This window comes from Babylonia areolata, unplaced genomic scaffold (genome assembly GCF_041734735.1).
Source record: "Babylonia areolata isolate BAREFJ2019XMU unplaced genomic scaffold, ASM4173473v1 tig00054873, whole genome shotgun sequence".
Classification (NCBI taxonomy): domain Eukaryota; kingdom Metazoa; phylum Mollusca; class Gastropoda; order Neogastropoda; family Buccinidae; genus Babylonia; species Babylonia areolata.
The window spans coordinates 1-18762 of NW_027468386.1; the positions used below are offsets into that span (position 1 = coordinate 1).

The 18762-nt window shown below is 42.1% G+C and overlaps 1 protein-coding gene across 1 annotated transcript; it reads left to right on the forward strand.

Annotated features, from left to right (window-relative positions):
• Positions 1-3142: 3142 nt before the first annotated feature.
• LOC143278421 (phosphoglucomutase-like) lies at positions 3143-9435 on the forward strand. Its single transcript, XM_076583270.1, has 5 exons — positions 3143-3271; positions 4105-4224; positions 4608-4789; positions 5093-5229; positions 9299-9435. The coding sequence occupies exons 1-3, from the start codon at positions 3150-3152 to the stop codon at positions 4735-4737; spliced, it is 372 nt and encodes a 123-aa protein (XP_076439385.1). The 5' UTR covers positions 3143-3149; the 3' UTR covers positions 4738-4789; positions 5093-5229; positions 9299-9435.
• Positions 9436-18762: the final 9327 nt, after the last annotated feature.

The following is an 18762-nucleotide window of genomic DNA, read 5'->3' on the forward strand; positions in this document are numbered from 1 at the left end:
ATCTCCATCCACTTTCGTGCTTGAGGTGAGTCTTTTTTAGGTCTTCTGGGTCGACAGATTCATGGGGCATTGTTGCTGGGGGGCATATTGGTGGTCTCCACACTGGGGGGACACTCACTCAGTCTGGCTCCTCGACTAAGCCATTATTGTCGTCAGTAGGGGGCAGAGTAGGTGGTGTTCTAAGTATGTGAAATCAGAACAGGGACTACTGAACACCACCGAAGTTATTCAGCAGCAGTTCAGGGTCTCCTCTGGTGCATGGCCCCCTGGCAAGCTAACATCGATGGTGCCATGTGAACTGCTGATGCAGGGACTGCGACAAATGAACCCAGATGTGGTTGTGTATGGGGGATTCAGAATGAGCAGCGCTGAGAGGAATGCCACTGAAACGGCGCAGATAATGGGACAGCTAAGAGATTTTTTAATGCGTTTCTGTACGTGCATTTTCATTTGTTACAATGAAAAACTATGAAAAGGTGTTTTGGCTGAAACATTGATTTTGCAAACGCATCTTCAAGCTGTTGATGCATGTGTACCTTAAACATCCGTTTGTGTACTTGCTCACACTCACATTTACAAATAATTTCCTGAAGGGAGTATATCTGTTTACATAAATGTGTTCCTTATGTCAGTATCATGCTTTTGGGCCTACAATGCATTGCAGCACATGAGGTTCACCCATTTCTTCTTTGTTCGTGGGGTCTGACTCCCACGTTCTCTCGCATATGCAAGTGGGCTTTTACCGGTTTTACCACCACCATGTAGGCGTTTTCAGAGGGATACATGCCGGATATGTTCATGTTTCCATAACCCTCCAAACGCTGACATGGATTATGGGATCTTCAACGTGCGCAAATGATTTCATGTAGTCTGCAGAATTTAAATCACCTTTCGGTTTGGTTTTTTTTTTCTTTTTTTTTCATAACATTTTATGGAAAAAAAACCCACCTGCTTTTATGAAGTGGTACATAAGCTTTTTGTGAAATCTGTATAATTACGTGGTCTTGATTCTCAAGGATCACATTCATGGATGTGGGCATGCCCCTATTTGGATCACATTTAAATGTATACTTCCATATAAGGACTAGTATGACATAGGGTCATATTTACGTATTTAGACTTATTGTATTTTCTGGCCAACAAGGCACAACTTCTTGTTACTCAAATCTGACCCCTACGTCTTATCGGCTGTATGTGCTGTATCTTTGTCTGAAAACTAAATTCTCACAACCACTTGATGCCACATGTTCACAGGAAACTCAATATGTAACATTGCTGATCACAATAAACAAATGCACACAATCACACTGAACAGAAACACTTGCAAGTTGCATTCTTCAGTCTCACCACTGTTCGATTCCACATGATTCATGTTCACTATCATATCAAATTCCATATTCCTTATCAAACCATACCACATATGAAATCAAATTTAAAGTGACTGTATCGCAGTTTGCCCCCAGGACATGAAAAAGGAGCAGTATCTGAGTTGGGGATGAAATTGTGGTGCGGAAAAAGAAACTAGAAAAGTGATCTGATCGCCTTCCAATCTGGAAAACAAACTGGCGGGTGGGACTGAACGCAGAACAAGTTAATGAACTGTGGCTTGACAACAGTGTACATTCGACTGAAGGCTTCAGAATTGTAAAAAAAAAAAAAAAGTGTGGAAAAAAAAAAAGCAGATAAAAGAGCATATGAACGGAGGTGTCGAGTCAACAAGCAGATGAAAAACATACAAGTGGGATCAGATTCAGTTTTGTGAAGATAATGTCCTTACTGAGAAAATAACATCCAGGGCCAACAGAGCCATTCTGCACCAGACAGAATGGAGGACTTTCCCTTTTCAGGATTATCGGCAGATGCGGCTTATTAGTGGGTGAACCTGACTGGCGCAACAGCTGAGTGGTTAAAGCGATGGCCTTTAAATCAGAGGGTCCTGGGTTAGAATGCCGGTCATGGTGCCAAATGGGTTAAGGATGGAGATATATCCGATCTCCCAGGTCAACAGATGTGCAGGCCTGCTAGTGCCTGAACCCCCTTTATGTGTATACACATGCAGAAGATCATTTGCGCCCGTTAAAGATCCCGTAATCCATGTCAGCGTTCGGTGGGTTATGGAAACATGAACATATCCGGCATGTATCCCTCTGAAAACGGTGTATGACTGCCTGCATGGTGGGGGTAAAACCGGTTATACATGTAAAAGCCCACTTGCGTACGCGAGAGAATGTGGGAGTCAGACCCCACGAACAAAGAAGAAATGGGTGAACCTCATGTGCTGCAATGCATTGTAGGCCCAAAAGCATGATACTGACATAAGGAACACATTTATGTAAACAGATATACTCCCTTCAGGAAATTATTCGTAAATGTATACTTACCCACATTGTGATCACATACATGCAAGTGGACATATCTATATAGCGACTAGCGTGTGTAGGGATCACACTTATGTGTGCAGGGATTCCCATGCATGAATGACATTTATGTCTATGTATAAATCTTTTTAAGGATTTGTGTGTGAGATGTACAGACAAGGATTCCATTTATGAATGTAGACATACTCGCTAAGGACACATTTTTGTGTGTAGACATTTTCACATTGGGATCACAGCTACATATTCACATACCCATTTAGGGATTATCATGCACAGACATACCTTCAAAAGGATTACATATATGTAATGTTACATTTATGAATATGGTGTACTCATGTGGAGGTCATATTTATGTGTGTGCGTATATACCAGATGTGTCAATATATATGACTGATGTTTTAAAAAGAGCCACATAACAGGTATTTGTGTCGTGTGGGATTTGAATGACTGGGGAAAAAAATACTTCAGAAGTGTATGTGTGCATGCATGTGCTTGATGGCTCATTCATTTATTAGCCCTAATTACATACAGTTGCACACACACACACACACACACGCACACACACCTCGCAATCCAACACACACACCACACAACCGAACACACACATCACATGCATATTTGTGTGTACGTATTATTTGAATTTATAAAGTAATGCACACAAGCACGCCCATAAGTTCATTTATTACTACATTGTGTGCATGTGTGGGTCTGTGTGTGTGTGTGTGTGTGTGTGTGTGTGTGTGTGTGTGTGTGTGATTCAGAGTTGCAAAGATGAACGGGAAGCAGTGCTACGAAACACCAACTGGATGGAAGTTCTTCGGCAATCTGATGGATGATGGTCGTCTGTCGTTGTGCGGAGAGGAGAGTTTTGGAACGGGATCTGACCACATCAGGTACTAGACCTCTGCACTGGCTTTTACACTGATTTAGGTCCTGAATTGGTATTGCATTGCATTGTGTTTTATATCTTTCTTTTCAAAGCAGATCTCTTTTGTGTGTGTGTGTGTGTGTGAAATTTATGCTGTCATCCTCTGGGGAAGCAGAACCACATTTGTTGGCTCAGGTTATTTATTTACCTTTGTGTTGTTTCAGGGAGAAGAACAAAGCATACATATGCTATTCATTTACCTGTGTGTTGCTTCAGGGAGAAGAACAGTACACATATATGTAATTCATTTATATCTGTTTTGTTTCAATACATGTGTTATTTATTTATCTTTGTATTCATTGAAGGAGAATGAAATTTTTTTTTTTTTTTTACAAATCTTGAATTCATTTCCGTTTTCAGTCCATCACAGTCTTTCATTCACATCCTTTAAAATAAATCTGGAAATATTCCTTTTCAAGCAGTTTGTATGTGCGCACGCGCATGCTTATGTGTGTGTGCTTGCATGTATGTGAGTGCTCTTGTGCTCTTTATGTCTGACTGATGTTATTGTAGAGCGTGTTAAGAGATGTTTGAAAGTGCTTTGTAAATGAACTTTTCTTCTACTTCTTCTTTTTATATAAGTATGTTACATATTGACCTGCGTGTGCTCTGTGTGTGTGTGTGTGTGTGTGTGTATGTGTGTGTGTATGTTCTTGTGTTCTTTATTTCTGACTGATATGTCATGGTATAATGCTTTGAGAGGTATTAAAGTACTTTGGAAATGAACTTTTCTTCTACTACTAATTCTTCTTTATTTTACAGTTATGTTACATATTGACCAACGTGTGCTGTTTTCAGGGAGAAGGACGGTATCTGGACCATCCTGGCCTGGCTGACCATTATGAAGCACAGGAGGGCGTCAGTCAGGCAGATCATGATGGACCACTGGTTCACCTTTGGTAGAAACTTCTTCACACGGTAATGCACTTTCAGTTTCATTTTCAGTTTTCAAGATGGCGACACTGCGTTCAGAGAAATCCGTATACTACTACGTCACATCTGCTATGCAGATGTCTGACCAGCAGCATTACCCAATGTGCTTGTTAGGCCTTGAGTGCGTGTGTATCTGTCTATCAGAGTTGATTTCTTCTACAGAATTATGCCAAAAGACAACTCTTTTGTTGCCATGGGTTCTTTTTCAGTGTGCCACCTTTTATCTGCCAGTAGGTTCCGCCATTTTGTGTGTGTGGTGTGGTGTGTGTGTGTGTGTAGGGAGGGGTGCGGGGGGGGGGTTGTGTGTGTGTGTGCGTGCGTGCGTGCGTGAATCTGCTTGTTACAAGTGACTTCTCTCTGTGGCACAGCTACGACTACGAGAATTGTGAGTCAGAGCCTGCCAACAAGATGATGGCTGGCTTGGAAAGCTTCATTGCGAATCCCTCCACCATCGGGCAAACATTCTCCTCAGGGGGCAAGTCCTACACGGTGAAATGAGCAGACGACTTTTCCTACCATGACCCTGTTGACAACAGTGTAACCACAAAAAAGGAAATGCATGCTCACTGTCGCCCACCAATCTTTCAGTAAACAGTCCTTGCCCGCATGACACTCCAACTTGTTACTCAAAAGACAGCCACCGCTTCTAAAAAAGATTGTCTGCTGTGGATCACAACCTTTGTCGTTCAAACCCTTGTCTCAGCATTTGTACAGTTTGAAAGTGTGTTTTAGTATTCTCATAATTTCTTTTTTTTTCATCTTTTTTTATGATTCAAAAGTTTCTTATGTGCTGTGTTGTTGCTTTGCAAGGCAAAGCCCATGACAACTTTTATCAGCAGGAGGTTTGTTCCACAGGGTCTCCGTATTATCTTTAAAGATGACTCCCGCATCGTAATCCGTCTGAGCGGCACAGGCAGCAGGGGTGCCACCATCCGCATGTACATTGAAGGCTATGAGAGTGATCGTGTACTGTTTGAAAAAGACTCACAGGTAAGGAGGAATTCCTGTTGTCTTCAATCCACTTACACATAATTATTTTCAGTCAGAAAATCATATATTTGTTGTTGTTTTTTTCTCTATTTCTCCTGTCTCTTATCTATATTTGTATATTTGTCAGTACACAAATATTTAGTGATGGATGTTTTTTTGTTGTTGTTTTTTGATTCCCCATCATCTGCACCGTTTCAGTGGCATCAGTTCCACACCGCTCATTCCGAGCCCTCCATACACGGCTACACCCATGTTTGTCACAGTCTTGACATGAACAGTCCGCGAGGAACCATCGATGTTAGGTCGCCTGGTTCAGTGGTGCTTCTTCTGATCTAATGAACTTAGGACACCACCTATCTACTAAGCCCCCTACTTACGACAATAATAGCTTGGTCACGGAGCTAGAATGAGTGAGTGTCCCTCCCAGAGTGGAGACCGCCACCACGTCACTCCAACAACAGCACCCCATGAATCTGCCGGCACTGAAAACATTGACAGGACTCACCCCAAGCACAGAAGTGGAGGGGTATCAAAACTGAGGTCACCATGTCAGCGGGGCGTTTTTGGACTTTTTGTTGTTTTGTTTATATTGATGATTGAGGAGGAGGAGGAGGAGGATGACAGTGATGATGACAATGCTGCTGTGGAGGTCCATGTGGTTTGGGACTACGTGTCAAGGCTGTACTCAACATTTCCTGTCATAATGATTTCCCGGCGTCAGCCAGGCTCGAGAGATACAGACACTTGCAGTGTTGGTCAGAAATTAGAGCGACACACCCAAAGACGCATCCGTGAAGTGGATGATACCGGAGATTAGAAAAGAGAGATAAACCACTTGCAGAAATTGCTGAAGCCAGGCAGCCTGCGCCGCGACACGCATTCATTATTCATGAGCTGCCTTTGCCCCGCCCAAACAAAAGGAAAGCGTCAGTCGAACGCAGTCTCCTGAGTGATTTTATAATTTGGATTACACCTTTTTTCCCTTTTCTGTTTGCTTCATCCCACGCAGATGTCAAACTCAATTTTGTTGTGAATAACATTCCTAAATATTTATATGTATTGGTTACTTTTATTTCCCTATCACCACAGCACCATTTTTCACGAGTCGAAAGATGACCTCCATTGCAGAAAACTATAATATTGGTCTTATCGAGATTCACTGTTTGTTGTAGTCTGTCTGTTTCTTGCTTAAGGGCATTTAATTGATTTTGTAACCCTATGGGTGTGTCAGACAAGAGAACAACATCATCAGCAAATAGCATTAAGAGCAAATCTGTTGCGCCAGGTATCATTTGTATTCCATGTCTCCCCTTCTTTGATAACTCCACTGCCAATTCACCGATGAAAAAGGAAAACAGCTGTGTGCTTGGCATACAACCTTGTTTAACCCCTCTTGGACACTGAAAAAAGTCTGAATAAATACCTTTGTCACGAACACATACAAGTACAGAATCGTAGATGCTTTTAACAGCCATGTAAAACTCCCGAGAGAGAGAGACAGAGACAGAGACTTAGAGAGAGAGATAGAGCACAATACAACGGTCTGCTCGGGCAACATGAAGCGTTCATATATATATGAATTATATATATGATTATGTACATATAGATAGATTTAGATTTACATACTGATAGATCTATATGAAATTATGTATATATGTATTCATGTATGTATGTATAGACAGATGTTAGAAGAGAGACAGAGCTGAATATGTGTTTTATGGGGTTTTTTTGTTGTTGTTTTTTTTAAGAAATGGTGATGTAAACCAGAAAGTGTGAAGAAAAAGTAGCGTTACGAAAACGCAGTTCAATAATTTATAACTGTCTCTCTCATGTGCAACATTGCGCTGGGGGAGGGGGGGGGAGTTGGTGGTGGGGGGAGCTGCTTTATTTTCTTTTTATATTATCTATATTCAAGCAGATGCAAACGTGCTAAAAACCAAAGCAAAAATGAATCGGTTTTCATTGTATACAGCGAATCTTACTACACGTGGGAAATTCCAGGCGTAACTTAACTTTCGCTTTACTGCAGCTGAACCGTCAGAACCGACCAGTTTCCTTTAGGTGGGGAAGGAGAGGGTGATTTACCCCCACCCTTCCGCACTGCGTGTGTGCCCCAAAACGGCTTCAGCACTGTTATAGACAGTAAGAAGGGGCCTGCCGCGAGTGGTTTATCTCTCTTTTCTAATCTCCGATGATACTCAACTGTGTGGTCACAGTCTCCCCATTTAAGCCCATAGCACACTCAACTCTGGGTTGGAGCTGGCCGCAGGCCGAAAAACCCACTTCCGCTGGGATTCGAACCAGCGTCCTACCAGCCGTCAGCCCGCAGCATTGACCACTTCGCCACGACAGCTGGTGTTATGGAAAATAATCGCTTAGTCCTTTTTACCTTGCTCTTGAATTACCTGTGAGCATTGTCACAGAGAGAGAGAGAGAGAGATGGATACAGATACGGATATGGATGTTTTATTCAACATAGCCCATAGCCCCTCATGAAGGGGTGATGTAAACAAGTAATACAATAGTATAAATAACACAATTACCAATGTTTTATGTAAACAAGTAATACAGTAGTATAAATAACACAATTACCAATGTTTTATACATAAACAAGCATAAATCATTTAACTACATATTGTACTTCTAATTTTGAAAGCTTTATAAAAATGAATATAACACAATTACCAACGTTTTATTTGAAATTGATTAAACTAAGTTTCGACACAGATATCGTTAGGTGGTTGTTGTTTTTTTTCATTGAAATCTTCAGTACGGTGTTACAAATTTCTTTCTGATTTCTTATAGATGCTACTAACTGTTAACAATGCATTGTTAAATTTTTTTCTTTTTCTCTTTCGCAAATGCTTTAACTCTTGTCTAGGTCTACAGTAACAGTCACAATCATCCTTGTCCAGTGTAAGTCAAGAGAGAGGGAGAAAGAGAGAGAGAGCAGCGGTTGAGTGAAGCTTGTATAATGCTGTCTTTTCATTTCATCCCCAGAATATGACATACTTTTCTCAGCATCCGCAGCAGTTCATGGTACATGCTTTTCAAATGACATGACACTTGACGTTCACATCTGTAGGTCAGCACATGCAGCACTCAGCTCTATTCCTATCTAGATTAGATTATGGAAATGCTCTTCTTGCCGGCTGCCCCAAACACTGTGTTGACCAACTTCAAAAAGTTCAAAACTCTGCAGCACAACTCACACTCAAGACTAGGAAACGTCAACACATCACCCCCCTACTCGCTTCCCTTTACTGGCTCCCCATTCAAGCACGAATACAATACAAACTCTCAGTCCTTTGTCACAATTTCTTCACTGATTCTTGTCCCGTCTATCCTTTCAGATCTGTCTGTATTCACCACCCAGACAACTCCGTTCTTCAGATGACATGCGCACACTGTCTAGTCAAAGAATCCGCACAAAAACTTATGTTGAAAGTTCCTTTTCTTTTGTTGCACCAAAACAATGGAGTTCACTGCCCTCACACATTCGTCACACCCCAATATCCGCGTTCAAGAGAGCACTCAAAACACATCTTTTCAATCTGTATCTTTCTAAGTAGAGCTTTTCCATGTGTGTGTGTGTGTGTGTGCTTGTTGTGATTTCACCGCTGGACGTGCTCTTGGACTTTGATTTGCGTGCATTTGTGGTGATTTTTAGTGTGGTTCTGTGAGGCCTGGTTCCTTGGTGCATGTTTTGACTAGGTTAAATGTGATATGTTTTATCTTGCTGTGATTTTGGGCCTATGTGATATGAGACTGTGATATTGCCTGCGATGATTTTACATTATATGTGTGTATGTATGTATGTGTATATGTATGTGTGTATATGTGTGTGCGTGCGTGTGTATGTGCAAGTGTATAATTATATGTGTGAGTGTATATATGTCTGTGTATGAATGTATGTATGTGTGTATATATATATATATATATATATATATATATATGTGTATATATATAGAGAGAGGGAGAGAGATGTCTAAATATGTCTGTTTACTTTTGTGCCCTGAAAGCTACAAATAACATGAAGTGTCATTTTTTTTTGTTTGATTTTTTCCAGGAGGTTCTGCAGCCACTGATAACCATCGCATTACAAATTTCCAAGCTCAAAGAACTGACTGGACGCGATAAACCCACCGTCATCACGTAGATCTGGGACAGCTTTTCGATATTTGTAAAAAAAAAAATTATATATATATATATATAGATAATAATGTGAGGAACCCCCCACCCCCAAAAAAACCATGAAACCCATTATCACCTCATAGAGATCTTGGACAGATTCTAAATGCTTTTTGAAGAAATCCTCTTGTGCCGGAATGTCTTAATGAAACCCACCATCATCACATAAATCTGGGACAATTTTTTAAACAAATAATCTTCTTGTGTGGGAATGTCCTAATCACAGTGAGCGTCTTGATAAAAGAAGCAGCATTTATGAAGGGTTTGTGGCAAAAGCCTTGGGTTTTCAATTCCATGGATGATTACAGATCTTCAGGGGGGGTATGACAAATGTGGGTTTGTGATCTATGTCTAACTAAATAGCTTCAGTGGATTTTGTGACAGAGCTGAGTTTTTGATTCCATGGATAAGTAAATATATACCAGTACCTTTCAGTCAGAATGGGTATTTGCCCTTTCCCGCTTTTTTATGTACTGTTATTTTGCACTGTGCCCATCCATGTAAGAAGGAAGGTGACCAAATGGTTCTGACGCTCATATGCCAATACTCTGTCTGTGAGGGTCTGGGTTCAGTTTGCGCTCTTACTTTTTCTGCTAGGTTTTACTGGAAAAATCAAAGTGAGCGTCAAGACATTTAGATGAGACAATAAACCAAGGTCCCATGTGGAGCACACACTTGGCGCACTGAAAAAGAACCCACACGAACAAAAGGGTTGTCCTCTGGTGAAATTCTCTTGAAGAAATCCACTCTGATAGGTATACAAGCGTGCACTCAAGGCCTAAGTGTGTTGGGTTATGCTGCTGATCAGGCATCTGCCGAACAGATGTGGTGTAGTGTTTATGGATTTTTCCGGACGCAGTGACGCCTCATGAGAAACTGAAACTTTTGACCTGTTCATGCAAAATGAGCCTTGTCTAAAATGACAAGTAACAAACAAACTAACCACCCCCTCCAAAAAATATGTACAATATTATAAATAAAAATCTGAAAAATGAACAAATCAGAGAATAAAGCAACAATGTCTGTGAGAGCTTTCTCATAGGCAGCAACATCAGTCTTGTGTGTGTGTGTGAAATTTAACTTGCGCGCAGGCGTGCGTATGACAGAGAGCAAGAGAAAGAGAGGGAGAGAGAGAGGAAAAAAAAGAGATTCAGTTGTTCTCTCAATGAGTTTTGATTGTACACATGAATGTCCACACATCTGTTATTCTGTTGGACACACACATTTTGCATGCTTACCTGTGTGTCTCATGTCATGTCAATTGAATTTGTTTGCATTCTATGTTGGATCATCTGTACGTTCCATTTCACATATCTGTGTTTCAGTATATGTAACTATATAGACTCTGGTATACTTGGTAATAAAGACATATTCTATTCTATCCTCACTTCATTTGTAACTCATGGGAAAGGTATCTGGCCTTTGTTTCCTTGTTTGTTTTGCCACATTCATTGATAACATGGTTGGAAGATCAGCACTGGCATCATCTGATCATATTATATTTTTTACATTACTGTTTGCAGGTGACAGGCTTAACAAGACATTTAGCTTCTTTTGTGAAAGACAGAGGGGGCCTATAAGCGGTGCAGCACCGGCTGGGAGCGCGCGCAGACTGACCGTTGCAGTTGTGTAATACTTGGCGGACCCACCACGAGAGAAGTGTGTGTGGGCAGTATTTGAAATTGTGTATAGGGCCGAAACGGCGGTCAAGTGTTAAAACCACTGTGGCCAGTATGTATGTATGTGAAAGACAGCCTACAAGCGTCAAAGCAAAGATAAGTGATTTTTTCTGTGAAGTTGATTAATAATTTGTTATCGCGTTATTGTTTAATGCTTGAATTATTAGTAAATTAGTGAGAGGGATCAAAACTTGTCATCCCATCGTTGTTTAGGTGTTGAATTGTTAGTGAATGACAGAGGGGGCCTATAAGCGGTGCAGCACCGGCTGGGAGCGCGCGCAGACTGACCGTTGCAGTTGTGTAATACTTGGCGGACCCACCACGAGAGAAGTGTGTGTGGGCAGTATTTGAAATTGTGTATAGGGCCGAAACGGCGGTCAAGTGTTAAAACCACTGTGGCCAGTATGTATGTATGTGAAAGACAGCCTACAAGCGTCAAAGCAAAGATAAGTGATTTTTTCTGTGAAGTTGATTAATAATTTGTTATCGCGTTATTGTTTAATGCTTGAATTATTAGTAAATTAGTGAGAGGGATCAAAACTTGTCATCCCATCGTTGTTTAGGTGTTGAATTGTTAGTGAATGACAGAGGGGGCCTATAAGCGGTGCAGCACCGGCTGGGAGCGCGCGCAGACTGACCGTTGCAGTTGTGTAATACTTGGCGGACCCACCACGAGAGAAGTGTGTGTGGGCAGTATTTGAAATTGTGTATAGGGCCGAAACGGCGGTCAAGTGTTAAAACCACTGTGGCCAGTATGTATGTATGTGAAAGACAGCCTACAAGCGTCAAAGCAAAGATAAGTGATTTTTTCTGTGAAGTTGATTAATAATTTGTTATCGCGTTATTGTTTAATGCTTGAATTATTAGTAAATTAGTGAGAGGGATCAAAACTTGTCATCCCATCGTTGTTTAGGTGTTGAATTGTTAGTGAATGACAGAGGGGGCCTATAAGCGGTGCAGCACCGGCTGGGAGCGCGCGCAGACTGACCGTTGCAGTTGTGTAATACTTGGCGGACCCACCACGAGAGAAGTGTGTGTGGGCAGTATTTGAAATTGTGTATAGGGCCGAAACGGCGGTCAAGTGTTAAAACCACTGTGGCCAGTATGTATGTATGTGAAAGACAGCCTACAAGCGTCAAAGCAAAGATAAGTGATTTTTTCTGTGAAGTTGATTAATAATTTGTTATCGCGTTATTGTTTAATGCTTGAATTATTAGTAAATTAGTGAGAGGGATCAAAACTTGTCATCCCATCGTTGTTTAGGTGTTGAATTGTTAGTGAATGACAGAGGGGGCCTATAAGCGGTGCAGCACCGGCTGGGAGCGCGCGCAGACTGACCGTTGCAGTTGTGTAATACTTGGCGGACCCACCACGAGAGAAGTGTGTGTGGGCAGTATTTGAAATTGTGTATAGGGCCGAAACGGCGGTCAAGTGTTAAAACCACTGTGGCCAGTATGTATGTATGTGAAAGACAGCCTACAAGCGTCAAAGCAAAGATAAGTGATTTTTTCTGTGAAGTTGATTAATAATTTGTTATCGCGTTATTGTTTAATGCTTGAATTATTAGTAAATTAGTGAGAGGGATCAAAACTTGTCATCCCATCGTTGTTTAGGTGTTGAATTGTTAGTGAATGACAGAGGGGGCCTATAAGCGGTGCAGCACCGGCTGGGAGCGCGCGCAGACTGACCGTTGCAGTTGTGTAATACTTGGCGGACCCACCACGAGAGAAGTGTGTGTGGGCAGTATTTGAAATTGTGTATAGGGCCGAAACGGCGGTCAAGTGTTAAAACCACTGTGGCCAGTATGTATGTATGTGAAAGACAGCCTACAAGCGTCAAAGCAAAGATAAGTGATTTTTTCTGTGAAGTTGATTAATAATTTGTTATCGCGTTATTGTTTAATGCTTGAATTATTAGTAAATTAGTGAGAGGGATCAAAACTTGTCATCCCATCGTTGTTTAGGTGTTGAATTGTTAGTGAATGACAGAGGGGGCCTATAAGCGGTGCAGCACCGGCTGGGAGCGCGCGCAGACTGACCGTTGCAGTTGTGTAATACTTGGCGGACCCACCACGAGAGAAGTGTGTGTGGGCAGTATTTGAAATTGTGTATAGGGCCGAAACGGCGGTCAAGTGTTAAAACCACTGTGGCCAGTATGTATGTATGTGAAAGACAGCCTACAAGCGTCAAAGCAAAGATAAGTGATTTTTTCTGTGAAGTTGATTAATAATTTGTTATCGCGTTATTGTTTAATGCTTGAATTATTAGTAAATTAGTGAGAGGGATCAAAACTTGTCATCCCATCGTTGTTTAGGTGTTGAATTGTTAGTGAATGACAGAGGGGGCCTATAAGCGGTGCAGCACCGGCTGGGAGCGCGCGCAGACTGACCGTTGCAGTTGTGTAATACTTGGCGGACCCACCACGAGAGAAGTGTGTGTGGGCAGTATTTGAAATTGTGTATAGGGCCGAAACGGCGGTCAAGTGTTAAAACCACTGTGGCCAGTATGTATGTATGTGAAAGACAGCCTACAAGCGTCAAAGCAAAGATAAGTGATTTTTTCTGTGAAGTTGATTAATAATTTGTTATCGCGTTATTGTTTAATGCTTGAATTATTAGTAAATTAGTGAGAGGGATCAAAACTTGTCATCCCATCGTTGTTTAGGTGTTGAATTGTTAGTGAATGACAGAGGGGGCCTATAAGCGGTGCAGCACCGGCTGGGAGCGCGCGCAGACTGACCGTTGCAGTTGTGTAATACTTGGCGGACCCACCACGAGAGAAGTGTGTGTGGGCAGTATTTGAAATTGTGTATAGGGCCGAAACGGCGGTCAAGTGTTAAAACCACTGTGGCCAGTATGTATGTATGTGAAAGACAGCCTACAAGCGTCAAAGCAAAGATAAGTGATTTTTTCTGTGAAGTTGATTAATAATTTGTTATCGCGTTATTGTTTAATGCTTGAATTATTAGTAAATTAGTGAGAGGGATCAAAACTTGTCATCCCATCGTTGTTTAGGTGTTGAATTGTTAGTGAATGACAGAGGGGGCCTATAAGCGGTGCAGCACCGGCTGGGAGCGCGCGCAGACTGACCGTTGCAGTTGTGTAATACTTGGCGGACCCACCACGAGAGAAGTGTGTGTGGGCAGTATTTGAAATTGTGTATAGGGCCGAAACGGCGGTCAAGTGTTAAAACCACTGTGGCCAGTATGTATGTATGTGAAAGACAGCCTACAAGCGTCAAAGCAAAGATAAGTGATTTTTTCTGTGAAGTTGATTAATAATTTGTTATCGCGTTATTGTTTAATGCTTGAATTATTAGTAAATTAGTGAGAGGGATCAAAACTTGTCATCCCATCGTTGTTTAGGTGTTGAATTGTTAGTGAATGACAGAGGGGGCCTATAAGCGGTGCAGCACCGGCTGGGAGCGCGCGCAGACTGACCGTTGCAGTTGTGTAATACTTGGCGGACCCACCACGAGAGAAGTGTGTGTGGGCAGTATTTGAAATTGTGTATAGGGCCGAAACGGCGGTCAAGTGTTAAAACCACTGTGGCCAGTATGTATGTATGTGAAAGACAGCCTACAAGCGTCAAAGCAAAGATAAGTGATTTTTTCTGTGAAGTTGATTAATAATTTGTTATCGCGTTATTGTTTAATGCTTGAATTATTAGTAAATTAGTGAGAGGGATCAAAACTTGTCATCCCATCGTTGTTTAGGTGTTGAATTGTTAGTGAATGACAGAGGGGGCCTATAAGCGGTGCAGCACCGGCTGGGAGCGCGCGCAGACTGACCGTTGCAGTTGTGTAATACTTGGCGGACCCACCACGAGAGAAGTGTGTGTGGGCAGTATTTGAAATTGTGTATAGGGCCGAAACGGCGGTCAAGTGTTAAAACCACTGTGGCCAGTATGTATGTATGTGAAAGACAGCCTACAAGCGTCAAAGCAAAGATAAGTGATTTTTTCTGTGAAGTTGATTAATAATTTGTTATCGCGTTATTGTTTAATGCTTGAATTATTAGTAAATTAGTGAGAGGGATCAAAACTTGTCATCCCATCGTTGTTTAGGTGTTGAATTGTTAGTGAATGACAGAGGGGGCCTATAAGCGGTGCAGCACCGGCTGGGAGCGCGCGCAGACTGACCGTTGCAGTTGTGTAATACTTGGCGGACCCACCACGAGAGAAGTGTGTGTGGGCAGTATTTGAAATTGTGTATAGGGCCGAAACGGCGGTCAAGTGTTAAAACCACTGTGGCCAGTATGTATGTATGTGAAAGACAGCCTACAAGCGTCAAAGCAAAGATAAGTGATTTTTTCTGTGAAGTTGATTAATAATTTGTTATCGCGTTATTGTTTAATGCTTGAATTATTAGTAAATTAGTGAGAGGGATCAAAACTTGTCATCCCATCGTTGTTTAGGTGTTGAATTGTTAGTGAATGACAGAGGGGGCCTATAAGCGGTGCAGCACCGGCTGGGAGCGCGCGCAGACTGACCGTTGCAGTTGTGTAATACTTGGCGGACCCACCACGAGAGAAGTGTGTGTGGGCAGTATTTGAAATTGTGTATAGGGCCGAAACGGCGGTCAAGTGTTAAAACCACTGTGGCCAGTATGTATGTATGTGAAAGACAGCCTACAAGCGTCAAAGCAAAGATAAGTGATTTTTTCTGTGAAGTTGATTAATAATTTGTTATCGCGTTATTGTTTAATGCTTGAATTATTAGTAAATTAGTGAGAGGGATCAAAACTTGTCATCCCATCGTTGTTTAGGTGTTGAATTGTTAGTGAATGACAGAGGGGGCCTATAAGCGGTGCAGCACCGGCTGGGAGCGCGCGCAGACTGACCGTTGCAGTTGTGTAATACTTGGCGGACCCACCACGAGAGAAGTGTGTGTGGGCAGTATTTGAAATTGTGTATAGGGCCGAAACGGCGGTCAAGTGTTAAAACCACTGTGGCCAGTATGTATGTATGTGAAAGACAGCCTACAAGCGTCAAAGCAAAGATAAGTGATTTTTTCTGTGAAGTTGATTAATAATTTGTTATCGCGTTATTGTTTAATGCTTGAATTATTAGTAAATTAGTGAGAGGGATCAAAACTTGTCATCCCATCGTTGTTTAGGTGTTGAATTGTTAGTGAATGACAGAGGGGGCCTATAAGCGGTGCAGCACCGGCTGGGAGCGCGCGCAGACTGACCGTTGCAGTTGTGTAATACTTGGCGGACCCACCACGAGAGAAGTGTGTGTGGGCAGTATTTGAAATTGTGTATAGGGCCGAAACGGCGGTCAAGTGTTAAAACCACTGTGGCCAGTATGTATGTATGTGAAAGACAGCCTACAAGCGTCAAAGCAAAGATAAGTGATTTTTTCTGTGAAGTTGATTAATAATTTGTTATCGCGTTATTGTTTAATGCTTGAATTATTAGTAAATTAGTGAGAGGGATCAAAACTTGTCATCCCATCGTTGTTTAGGTGTTGAATTGTTAGTGAATGACAGAGGGGGCCTATAAGCGGTGCAGCACCGGCTGGGAGCGCGCGCAGACTGACCGTTGCAGTTGTGTAATACTTGGCGGACCCACCACGAGAGAAGTGTGTGTGGGCAGTATTTGAAATTGTGTATAGGGCCGAAACGGCGGTCAAGTGTTAAAACCACTGTGGCCAGTATGTATGTATGTGAAAGACAGCCTACAAGCGTCAAAGCAAAGATAAGTGATTTTTTCTGTGAAGTTGATTAATAATTTGTTATCGCGTTATTGTTTAATGCTTGAATTATTAGTAAATTAGTGAGAGGGATCAAAACTTGTCATCCCATCGTTGTTTAGGTGTTGAATTGTTAGTGAATGACAGAGGGGGCCTATAAGCGGTGCAGCACCGGCTGGGAGCGCGCGCAGACTGACCGTTGCAGTTGTGTAATACTTGGCGGACCCACCACGAGAGAAGTGTGTGTGGGCAGTATTTGAAATTGTGTATAGGGCCGAAACGGCGGTCAAGTGTTAAAACCACTGTGGCCAGTATGTATGTATGTGAAAGACAGCCTACAAGCGTCAAAGCAAAGATAAGTGATTTTTTCTGTGAAGTTGATTAATAATTTGTTATCGCGTTATTGTTTAATGCTTGAATTATTAGTAAATTAGTGAGAGGGATCAAAACTTGTCATCCCATCGTTGTTTAGGTGTTGAATTGTTAGTGAATGACAGAGGGGGCCTATAAGCGGTGCAGCACCGGCTGGGAGCGCGCGCAGACTGACCGTTGCAGTTGTGTAATACTTGGCGGACCCACCACGAGAGAAGTGTGTGTGGGCAGTATTTGAAATTGTGTATAGGGCCGAAACGGCGGTCAAGTGTTAAAACCACTGTGGCCAGTATGTATGTATGTGAAAGACAGCCTACAAGCGTCAAAGCAAAGATAAGTGATTTTTTCTGTGAAGTTGATTAATAATTTGTTATCGCGTTATTGTTTAATGCTTGAATTATTAGTAAATTAGTGAGAGGGATCAAAACTTGTCATCCCATCGTTGTTTAGGTGTTGAATTGTTAGTGAATGACAGAGGGGGCCTATAAGCGGTGCAGCACCGGCTGGGAGCGCGCGCAGACTGACCGTTGCAGTTGTGTAATACTTGGCGGACCCACCACGAGAGAAGTGTGTGTGGGCAGTATTTGAAATTGTGTATAGGGCCGAAACGGCGGTCAAGTGTTAAAACCACTGTGGCCAGTATGTATGTATGTGAAAGACAGCCTACAAGCGTCAAAGCAAAGATAAGTGATTTTTTCTGTGAAGTTGATTAATAATTTGTTATCGCGTTATTGTTTAATGCTTGAATTATTAGTAAATTAGTGAGAGGGATCAAAACTTGTCATCCCATCGTTGTTTAGGTGTTGAATTGTTAGTGAATGACAGAGGGGGCCTATAAGCGGTGCAGCACCGGCTGGGAGCGCGCGCAGACTGACCGTTGCAGTTGTGTAATACTTGGCGGACCCACCACGAGAGAAGTGTGTGTGGGCAGTATTTGAAATTGTGTATAGGGCCGAAACGGCGGTCAAGTGTTAAAACCACTGTGGCCAGTATGTATGTATGTGAAAGACAGCCTACAAGCGTCAAAGCAAAGATAAGTGATTTTTTCTGTGAAGTTGATTAATAATTTGTTATCGCGTTATTGTTTAATGCTTGAATTATTAGTAAATTAGTGAGAGGGATCAAAACTTGTCATCCCATCGTTGTTTAGGTGTTGAATTGTTAGTGAATGACAGAGGGGGCCTATAAGCGGTGCAGCACCGGCTGGGAGCGCGCGCAGACTGACCGTTGCAGTTGTGTAATACTTGGCGGACCCACCACGAGAGAAGTGTGTGTGGGCAGTATTTGAAATTGTGTATAGGGCCGAAACGGCGGTCAAGTGTTAAAACCACTGTGGCCAGTATGTATGTATGTGAAAGACAGCCTACAAGCGTCAAAGCAAAGATAAGTGATTTTTTCTGTGAAGTTGATTAATAATTTGTTATCGCGTTATTGTTTAATGCTTGAATTATTAGTAAATTAGTGAGAGGGATCAAAACTTGTCATCCCATCGTTGTTTAGGTGTTGAATTGTTAGTGAATGACAGAGGGGGCCTATAAGCGGTGCAGCACCGGCTGGGAGCGCGCGCAGACTGACCGTTGCAGTTGTGTAATACTTGGCG

What these genes read in the sequence shown, in the direction of transcription:
- LOC143278421 (XM_076583270.1), top strand. Translation starts at nt 3,150, where the DNA reads ATGAACGGGAAGCAGTGCTACGAAACACCAACTGGATGGAAGTTCTTC. An exon ending in ACGGGATCTGACCACATCAG is followed by an intron (nt 3,272 to 4,104) that starts GTACTAGACCTC and finishes TGCTGTTTTCAG; the next exon opens with GGAGAAGGACGGTATCTGGA. An exon ending in GGTAGAAACTTCTTCACACG is followed by an intron (nt 4,225 to 4,607) that starts GTAATGCACTTT and finishes TCTGTGGCACAG; the next exon opens with CTACGACTACGAGAATTGTG.